At 40.3% G+C, this 11,165-nt stretch overlaps 1 protein-coding gene across 7 annotated transcripts in view; it reads right to left on the bottom strand.

The window, feature by feature from the left end:
• Positions 1 to 3,409: 3,409 nt before the first annotated feature.
• The window catches only part of STK31 (serine/threonine kinase 31), a 133,782-nt gene continuing 126,026 nt past the window's right edge, over positions 3,410 to 11,165 (bottom strand). For all 7 annotated transcript variants that reach the window (XM_055347332.2, XM_031013448.3, XM_055347331.2 and 4 more), the window contains one exon: positions 3,410 to 3,809. In XM_055347332.2, the coding sequence (XP_055203307.1) occupies positions 3,579 to 3,809 (231 nt within the window). In that variant the 3' untranslated portion in view covers positions 3,410 to 3,578. The remainder of the gene's footprint in view (positions 3,810 to 11,165) is intronic.

The following is an 11,165-nucleotide window of genomic DNA, read 5'->3' as shown; positions in this document are numbered from 1 at the left end:
AGGGATCTATAACTAAGGAAGACTGGATATTGAATAGGCAACAACAAAACTCTGCCATACTACTTAAGTCTACATATACTCCAATTACCAAGTCCTACTGATTTTGCCTCCCAATTATTTTATAAGTTTGTCCTGTAGGTTTCATCTCTAATTCTACTTCTCTAGATCTTGCTTTAATCATCTCTCCCCTACTTTATCATAATTGCCATCTAACTAGTCTCCCTACCTACTATCCTGATGATAGGTAGAAGATGGATTTCGAGCAAGCTAAATCTGCTTATAATTCTTCAATAACTCCACATTTCCTATAAAATAATTAGGTATAAGCATTTTATTATTTCATATGAAGCCCTCATCTACCTATTCCCTGCCTTTTACTTCATACTACTTAAGACAACAGTTTCTCCCTTCAGTGATTTCATGATGTTTTCTCTGCTATTAAGATACTCTTGTGCCTATAATCCTTCTACTTGGGAGGCTGAGGAGAAAGGACTGCTTGAGCCCAGGAGTTCAGGGTTACAGTGAGCCATGAGTTCACCACTGTAACTCAACCCTGAGTGACAGAGCAAGCCCCTGTCTCGAAAAAAGAAAAAAGAAAAAGATACTGCTGCTACTCTCTTTACCATTTCAACTAATCCTCTAAGATTTAACCAATATACTACCTTCTCCAGAAAGATTTCCTTGACAACCCTCCTCCATAGGAACAGTACTACTGTATAATCTCATCAAGCCCAGAGCTGTCACTGGTTATTCCATGTTGTATTATAATCTGTTTGTATCTCTGGATTTCTCAATAGATGGTAGTCTTCATAAGTGTAAGGACCAGTTTTATGTATTTTTACATTTCCAGAACTGGATACAAAGCAGAGTACAACTATTATTTGTTGAATAAAAGCATGAGCCTTCATATCCAGCTAGCCAGTACACTGAAAATCTGCATAGGACTTGTCAAGCAATGTAATATCTTTTCCTATCACAAGTATCACATTCTAATTACTCAATTTCAAAAGATAATTAGAATCAGAATATCCTTCTTTAATAACTCTATATTAGTCTGTTCTCATGCTTCTGATGAAGACATACCCAAGACTGAGTAATTTATAAAGGAAAGAGGTTAAATGGACTCACAGTTCCACATGGCTGGGGAGGCCCTACAATCATGGCAGAAGACAAAGGAAGAACAAAGGAACATCTTACATGGTGGCAGGCAAGAGGTCTTGTGCAAGGAACTCCCATTTATAAAACCATCAGATCTCATGAGACTTATTCACTATCACAAGAATGGTATGGGGGAAACTGTCCCCATGATTCAATTATCTGCACCTGGGCCCACCCTTGACACATGGGGATTATAACAATTCAAGGTAAAATTTGAGTGGGGACACAGCCAAACCATGTAATTCCATCCCTGGCCCTTCCCAAATCTCATGTCCTCACATTTCAAAACCAATCATGCCTTCTCAACAGTCCCCCAAAATCTTAACTCATTTCAGCATTAACTCAAAAGTCCAGAGTCCAAAGTCTCATCTGAGACAAGGCAAGTCCCTTCTGCCTATGAGCCTGTAAAATCAAAAGCAAGTTAGTTACTTCCTAGATACAATGGGGGTACAGGCATTGGTTAAATACACCTGTTCCAAATGGGAGAAATTGGCCAAAACAAAGGGACTACATACAAGTTTGAAATCCAGTGCTCCATGCAAGTTCAAAAGCCAGCAAGGCAGCCAAATCTTAAAGCTCCAAAATGACCTCCTTTGACTCATATCCAGGTCACAGTGATCCAAGAGTTGGGTTCCCATGGCCTTGGGCAGCTCTGCCCCTGTAGCTTTGCAGGGTACAGCAACCACCCCCCACCCCAGCTGCTTTCATAAGCTGGTGTTGTCTGCAGCTTTTCCAGGTGCAAAGTGCAAGCTGTCAGTGGATCTACCATTCTAGGGCCTGGAGGGCTGTGGCCTTCTCCTCACAGCTCCACTAGGCAATGCCCCAGTACGGACTCTGTGTGGGGCCTTTGACTCCACATTTCCCTTCCACACTGCCCTAGCAGGGGTTCTCCATGAAGGTCCCACCTCTGCAGAAAACTTCTGCCTGGACATCCAGGTGGTTCCAAAGATCCCCTGAAATGTAGGTGGAGGTTCCCAAACCTCCATTCTTACTTCTGTGCACCTGCAGGGTCAATGCCACGTGGAAGTTGGAAGTTGCTAAAGGGTTGGAGCTTGCACCCTCTGAAGCCATGGGCCGACCTGTACCTTGGACCCTTTTGGCCACAGCTGGAGCAGCCAGGATGCAGGGCACCAAGTCTCTAGGCTGCACACAGCAGGGGGACCCTGGGCCCAGCCCATGAAACCATTTTTTCCTCCTAGGCCTCTGGGCCTATGATAGGAGAGCCTGCCACAAAGGTCTCTGATATGCCCTGGAGACATTTTCCCCATTTTCTTAGTGATTAACATTTGGCCCCTCATTACTTACGCAAATTTCTACAGCTGGCTTCAATTTCTCCTCAGAAAATAGGTTCTTCTTTTCTATCGCATCATCAGGCTGCAAATTTTCTGAACTTTTATGCTCTGCTTTTAAACATGAGTTCCAATTCCAAACCATATCTTTGTGAATACATAAGACTGAATGCATTTAACAACACCCAGGTCACATCTTGAATGCTTTGCTACTTAGAAATTTCTTCCACCAGATGCCCTAAATCTCTCTCTCTCAAGTTCAAAGTTGCACAAATCTCTAGGGCAAAAATGCTCCCAGTCTCTTTCCTAAAACATTGCAAGAGTCACCTTTATTCCAGTTTCCAACAAGTTCATCTCCATCTGAAACCACCTCAACCTGGACTTCATTGGCCATATCACTATCAGCATTTTGGTCAAAGCCATTCAACAAGTCTCTAGGACATTCCACACTTTCCCACATCTTCCTGTCCTCTTCTGAGCCCTCCAAACTGTTCCAACCTCTGCCTGTTACCCAGTTACAAAGTCACTTCCACATTTTTGGGTATCTTTACAGCAGCACCCCACTCATAGTACCAATTTACTTTATTAGTCTGTTCTCATGCTGCTAATAGACAAACGTGAGACTGGATAATTTATAAAGGGAAGAGGTTTAATGGACTCACAGTTGCTCACATGGCTGGGGAGGCCTCACAATTGTGGTGGAAGGTGAAGGAAGAGTAACAGCATGTCTTACTGGTAACAGGCAAAAAGCTTGTGTAGGGCAACTCCCCTTTATAAAACCATCATATCTCATGAGAATTGCTCACTACCATGAGAACAGTATGGGAAAAACCTGCCCCCATGATTCAATTACCTCCCACCAGGTCCCTCTCACAACACGTGGGGATTATGGGAATTACAATTCAAAATGAAATTTGGGTGGGGACACAGACAAACCATAACAAACTCCAAGTAAACTAAAGTTCAAAGCATACAAACTATTTTGTGCATAGCCAAACATCTTTATTTTTCACAACCTGAATACTAAAGATACAACTCAATTAGTCCCAGAATATTTCTAGATATTTCTGTGTATTAACCAAACTAAACAAAGTTTTTAAAAAGAACATCTGCAACAACAACAATAATAATTTAACAATCAAATTTGGCTTCACCATTTCTTGTCTTCTCCATACATTTATCCAAGTTCTCCGTCTTTATTTCTTCTTCCTTTTTATATAGGGTGTATTCAGTATCTTTTTCTGGGTTTGGAACTGATTTCTCCTTTGGCATCAAGAAACATTCAGCATTTAAAACTTGTTCAGCAGTCATTGAACTTCTATAATATATCAAGCTACAGAGGAGGGATTTGACTTTATCATCCTGCAAGGAAAAACAGGTGTTACACAACAAAGGAACAAAAGGACAAATCTGTAATGAAGAAGGAAGTGGACTTATTTTTTCAATAAATACAGTCAGGAAGGAGGGGTTTCAAGATGACTGATGAGGTATCTGGTATTCCCCTCAACAAAAAAAACACCAAAATAATGAGCCGATAATCACACTTCAAATAGATCATCTCGCTGGGCACAGTGGCTTATGCCTGTAATCCCAGCACTTTGGGAGGCCGTGGTGGGGGGAATCACCTGAGGTCACCTGCGGTCAGGAGTTCAAGACTAGCCTGGCCAACACAGTGAAACCCCGTCTCTACTAAGAGAGTTGTATACTTGGAAGTGAAAGAACAATATCTACCATTACAAAACACATATAAACTCCACTGGTAAAACAAACACACAAATAAGAGAAAGAATTCAAGTGTTACCACGACAGAAAACCACCAAACCACAATGAATAAGAGAGAAAATAAGAAACAAAAGATACACAAAACAACCAGAATCAATTAATACAATGACAGAAATTAACCCTCATGCATGTATCAATGACAGCCTTGAATGTAAACCGGTTAAACTTTCCACCTAAAAGATATAGACTGGTTGAAAGGAGTTTTTCTTTTTTTTAAATGACCCAATTGTATGCTGCAAAAAGATGGGAAAAAATGTTCCATACAAAAGGAAACCAAAAGCAAGCAGGTGTAACTATACTTGTATCAGGTAAGACAGACTTTAAGTCAAAAAGAGCAAAAAGTGACAAAGAAGGTCATTATATAATAATAAAGGGATCAATTCAGCAAGAGAATATAACAATTCTAAACATATACATGGATCCAACAACAGAGCACCCAGATACATAAATCAAATATTATTAGATCTAAAGGGAGAAACAGACTCCACCCAACTCTCACCACTAGACAGATAATCTAGAGAGAAAATTAATTTTAAAAAAACTGATTTTACACTGCACTTAAAAACCAAATTAACCTAACAGATATTTACAGAACACTTTACTCAACAGCAACAGAATACACATACTTCTCATGAGCATATGGAACATTCTATAGGAAAAGACCATATCTTAAGCCACAAAACAAAGCTCAAAAAATGTTTTAAAATTAAAATCACATCCAGTATCATCTCAGACCACAATGGAAAACTAAAAATCAACAAGAGAAACTGAAAACTATACAAACGCATGGAAATTGGCCAGGCACGGTGGCTCATGCCTATAATCCCAGCTCTTTGGGAGGTGGAGGCAGGTGGACCACTTAAGGTCAGGAGTTTGAGACCAGCCTGGCTGACATGGTGAAACCTCGTCTCTACTAAAAATACAAACATTAGATGAGTGTGGTGGCAGACACCTATAATCTCAGCTACTCAAGAGGCTGAGGCAGGAGAATTGCTTGTACCCATGAGGCAGAAGTTGCAGTGAGATGAGATCACACCACTGCACTCCAGCCTGGGCAACAGAGTGAGACCCCCAGCTCAAAAAAAAAAACAACAACACACACACACACACACACACACACACACACACACACACACACACACACACAAAACATGGAAATTAAACAACATGCTGCTGAATGACCACTGGGTCAAGGAAGAAATTAAAGAGGGAATAAGAAAATGTCTTAGAACAATTGAAAATCAAAGCAACATAACAAAACTGATGAGATATAGCAAAAGCAGTGAGAAAAGAGTTTATAGCAATAAATTCTTCTATCAAAAAAGGAGTAAGATTACAAATAAGCAACCTGATACATATTAGTAGAAAAGAAAGAATAACGATGAGAGCAGAACTAAGTGAAATACATTAAAAAAAATACAAAGGATCCACAAAAAAATTTTTTTGAAAAGATAAAATCAATAAACTGCTAGCTGTACTAAAACTTTAAAAAAGCTGCAATAAACACAATCAGAAATGAAAAAGAAGACACTATGCCTGATATCACAAAAATACAAAACATAAAATTAGCTGGGCGCTGTGGTGGGCGCCTGTAGTCCCAGCTACATGGAAGGCTGAGGCAGGAGAATGGCATCAACCCGGGAGGCGGAGCTTGCAGTGAGCCAAGATTGCACCACTGCACTCCAGCCTGGGCAACAGAGGGAGATTCTGTCTCAAAACAAACAAACAAAAAAATACAAAACATAAAGACTATTATGAATAACTATACATGAACAACTGGAAAACCTAGAGGAAATGTATAAATTCCTGGACACATACAACCTACCAGGTTTGAATCAGTAAGAAATAGAAAACATGAACAGACCAGTAACAAGTAACGGGATTTGGTCAGTAAGAGAACGTCTCCCAACACAGAAAAGTCCAGGACCAGAGAGCTTCACTGCTGAATTCTACTGAACTTTCAAAGAACTAACATCAATTATCCTCAAACTACTGCAAAGGTTCAAGAGGCGAGAATTCTCCCTAACTTGTTCTACAAGGCCCAGCCCACCATTACCTTGATACCAAAACCAGACAAGGACACAACAACAACAAAAAACTATAGACCAGTATCCCTGATGAACACATATGCAAAATTTTTCAACAAAATACTACCAATCTGAATCCAACAGCACATCAAAAACATAATACACCATGATTAATTAGCATTTTTCCCAGGGATGCCAGGATGGTTCAACATACCCAAATCAGTGACATGATCCATCACATCCACTGAACAAAGAGCAAAACCCATATGGCAAACGATCTCAATAGACACAGAAAAAGTATTTCATAGATTAAAACATCCCTTTATGATAAAAGCTCTCAACAAACTAGGTATGTAAGTAACATACCTCAACAAAATAAAGCCTATCTGTAACAAAGCCACAGCTAACATCATTACTAAATGGGGAAAAGAAAAGCAATCCTCTAGTAAGACACAGTGGCTCATGCCTGTAATCCCATCACTTTGGGAGGCTGAGGTGGGCATATCACGTGAGGTCAGGAGTTCAAGATCAGCCTGACCAACACAGTGAAACCTCATCTCTACTAAAAAATACAAAAAAAAAAAAAAAAAAAAATTCGCTGGGCATCATGGCGGGCGCCTGTAATCCCAGCTACTTGGCAAGGCTGAGGCAAGAGAACTGCTTGAACCCAGGAGGTGGAGGTTGCAGCAAGCTGAGATCACGCCACTGCACTCCAGCTGGGCAACAAGAACGAAACTCCATCTTAAAAAAAAAACAAAAACAAAAAAAAGAAAGAAAAAGAAAAACATTCCTCTAAAGAACTGGAACAAGACAAGGATCTCCACTTTCACCACTTCTCTTCAACACAGTCCTGGAATTCCTAGTCAGAACAATCAGGCAAGAAAATTAAAAGGAATCCAAATTGAAAAAGAACAAGTCAGGGGGTGGAGCCAAGATGGCCGAATAGGAACAGCTCCAGTCTACAGCTCCCAGCGTGAGCGACGCAGAAGACGGGTGATTTCTGCATTTCCAACTGAGGTAACGGGTTCATCTCACTGGGGAGTGCCAGACAGTGGGTGCAGGACAGTGGATGCAGCGCACCATGCGTGAGCTGAAGCAGGGAGAGGCATCGCCTCACCCGGGAAGTGCAAGGGGTCAGGGAATTCTCTTTCCTAGTCAAAGAAAGGGGCAACAGATGGCACCTGGAAAATCGGGTCACTCCCACCATAATACTGCGCTTTTCCAATGGGCTTAACAAACGGAGATTATATCCGGCACCTGGCTCGGAGGGTCCTACGCCCTCCGATGATGGTGATGATGGTTTTCATCACCATCATCAAAGACCAAAAGTAGATAAAACCACAAAGATGGGGAAAAAACAGAGCAGAAAAACCGGAAACTCTAAAAATCAGAGCACCTCTCCTCCGACAAAGGAACGCAGCTCCTCACCAGCAACGGAACAAAGCTGGACAGAGAATGACTTTGACGAGTTGAGAGAGGAAGGCTTCAGAAGATCAAACTACTCCAAGCTAAAGGAGGAAGTTCGAACCAATGGCAAAGAAGTTAAAAACTTTGAAAAAAATAAGACAAATGGATAACTAGAATAACCAATGTAGAGAAGTCCTTAAAGGACCTGATGGAGCTGAAAACCATGGCACGAGAAATACGTGATGAATGCACAAGCCTCAGTAACCGATGCGATCAACTGGAAGAAAGGGTATCAGTGACGGAAGATGAAATGAATGAAATGAAGTGTGAAGAGAAGTTTAGAGAAAAAAGAATAAAAAGAAACGAACAAAGCCTCCAAGAAATATGGGACTATGTGAAAAGACCAAATCTACGTCTAACTGGTGTACCTCAAAGTGACGAAGAGAATGGAACCAAGTTGGAAATCACTCTTCAGCATATTATCCAGGAGAACTTCCCCAATCTAGCAAGGCAGGCCAACATTCAAATTCAGGAAATACAGAGAATGCCACAAAGATACTCCTCGAGAAGAACAACTCCAAGACACATAATTGTCAGATTCACCAAGGTTGAAATGAAGGAAAAAATGTTAAGGGCAGCCAGAGTTTAGAAAGGTTCGGTTACCCACAAAGGGAAGCCCATCAGACTAACAGCGAATCTCTCAGCAGAAACTCTACAAGCCAGAAGAGAGTGGGGGCCAATATTCAACATTCTTAAAGAAAAGAATTTTCAACCCAGAATTTCATATCCAGCCAAACTAAGCTTCATAAATGAAGGAGAAATAAAATACTTTACAGACAAGCAAATGCTGAGAGATCCTGTCACCACCAGACCTGCCCTAAAAGAGCTCGTGAAGGAAGCACTAAACATGGAAAGGAACAACAGGTACCAGCCACTGCAAAAACATGCCAAATTGTAAAGACCATCAAGGCTAGGAAGAAACTGCATCAACTAACAAGCAAAATAACCAGCTAACATCATAATGACAGGATCAAATTCATACATAACAATATTAATCTTAAATGTAAATGGGCTAAATGCTTCAATTAAAAGGCACAGACTGGCAAACTGGATAAAGAGTCCAGACCCATCAGTGTGCTGTATTCAGGAAACCCATCTCACGTGCAGAGACACACATAGGCTCAAAATAAAGGGATGGAGGAAGATCTACCAAGCAAATGGAAAACAAAAAAAGGCAGGGGTTGCAATCCTAGTCTCAGATAAAACAGACTTTAAACCAACAAAGATGAAAAGAGACAAAGAAGGTCATTACATAACGGTAAAGGGATCAATTCAACTAGAAGAACTAATTATCCTAAATATATATGCACCCAATACAGGAGGACCCAGATTCATAAAGCAAGTCCTGAGTGACCTACAAAGAGACTTAGGCTCCCACACAATAACAATGGGAGACTTTAACACCCCACTGTCAACATTAGGCAGACCAACAAGACAGAAAGTTAAGGATATCCAGGAATTGAACTCAGCTCTGCACCAAGAGGACCTAACAGACATCTACAGAACTCTCCACCCCAAATCAACAGAATATACATTCTTTTCAGCACCACACCACACCTATTCCAAAATTGACCACATAGTTGAAAGTAAAGCACTCCTCAGCAAATGTAAAAGAACAGAAATTATAACAAACTGTCTCTCAGAACACAGTGCAATGAACTAGAACTCAGGATTAAGAAACTCACTCAAAACCGCTCAACTACATGGAAACTGAACAACCTGCTCCTGAATGACTACTGAGTACATAACGAAATGAAGGCAGAAATAAAGATGTTCTTTGAAACCAACGAGAACAAAGACACAACATACCAGAATCTCTGGGACACATTCAAAGCAGTGTGTAGAGGGAAATGTATAGCACTAAATGCCCATAAGAGAAAGCAGGAAAGATCTAAAATTGACACCCTAACATCACAATTAAAAGAACTAGAGGAGCAAGAGCAAACACCTTCAAAAGCTAGCAGAAGGCAAGAAATAACTAAGATTAGAGCAGAACTGAAGTACATATAGACACAAAAAACCCTTCAAAAAATCAATGAATCCAGGAGCTGGTTTTTTGAAAAGATCAACAAAATTGATAAACTGCTAGCAAGACTAATAAAGAAAAAAAGAGAGAAGAATTAAACAGATGCAATAAAAAATGACAAAGAGGATATCACCAGTGATCCCACAGAAATACAAACTACCATCAGAGAATACTATAAACACCTCTACGCAAATAAACTAGAAAATCTAGAAGAAATGGATACATTCCTTGACACATACACTCTCCCAAGACTAAGCCAGGAAGAAGTTGAATCTCTGAATAGACCAATAACAGGCTCTGAAATTGAGGCAATAATTAATAGCTTGGTATTGGTTGGTAAAACCAAAAAAAGTCCAGGACCAGATGGATTCACAGGTGAATTCTACCAGAGGTAAAAGGAGGAGCTGGTACCATTCCTTCTGAAACTATTCCAATCAATAGAAAAAGAGGGAATCCTCCCTAACTCATTTTATGAGGCCAGCATCATCCTGATACCAAAGCCTGGCAGAGACACAACCAAAAAAGACAATTTTACACCAATATTCTTGATGAACATTGATGAAAAAATCCTCAATAAAATATGGGCAAACCGAATCCAGCAACACATCAAAAAGCTTACCCACCATGATCAAGTGGGCTTCATCCCTGGGATGCAAGACTGGTTCAACATATGAAAATCAATAAACGTAATCCAGCATATAAACAGAACCAAAGACAAAAGCCACATGATTATCTCAATAGATGCAGAAAAGGCCTTTGACAAAATTCAACAACCCTTCATGCTAAAAACTCTCAATAAATTAGGTATTGATGGGATGTATCTTAAAATAATAAGAGGTATCTATGACAAACCCACAGCCAATATCATACTGAATGGACAAAAACTGCAAGCATTCCCTTTGAAAACTGGCACAAGACAGGGATGCCCTCTCTCACCACTCCTATTCAACATAGTATTGGAAGTTCTGGCCAGGGCAATCAGGCAGGAGAAGGAAGAAAGGGCATTCAATTAGGAAAAGAGGAAGTCAAATTTTCCCTGTTTGCAGATGACATGATCGTGTATCTAGAAAACCCCATCGTCTCAGCCCAAAATCTCCTTAAGCTGATAAGCAACTTCAGCAAAGTCTCAGGATACAAAATCAATGTACAAAAATCACAAGCATTCTTATACACCAATAACAGACAAACAGAGAGTCAAATCATGAGTGAACTCCCACTCACAATTGCTTCAAAGAGAATAAAATACCTAAGAATCCAACTTAAAAGGAATGTGAAGGACCTCTCCAAGGAGAACTACAAACCACCGCTCAATGAAGTAAAAGACGATACAAAGAAATGGAAGAACATTCCATGCTCGTGGGTAGGAAGAATCAATATCGAGAAAATGGCCATACTGCCCAAGGTAATTTATAGATT

Source organism: Gorilla gorilla, chromosome 6 (assembly GCF_029281585.2).
Source record: "Gorilla gorilla gorilla isolate KB3781 chromosome 6, NHGRI_mGorGor1-v2.1_pri, whole genome shotgun sequence".
NCBI lineage: Eukaryota > Metazoa > Chordata > Mammalia > Primates > Hominidae > Gorilla > Gorilla gorilla.
Note: the sequence above shows the minus strand (reverse complement) of the source record. Positions and strands in the feature narration are given on the sequence as shown.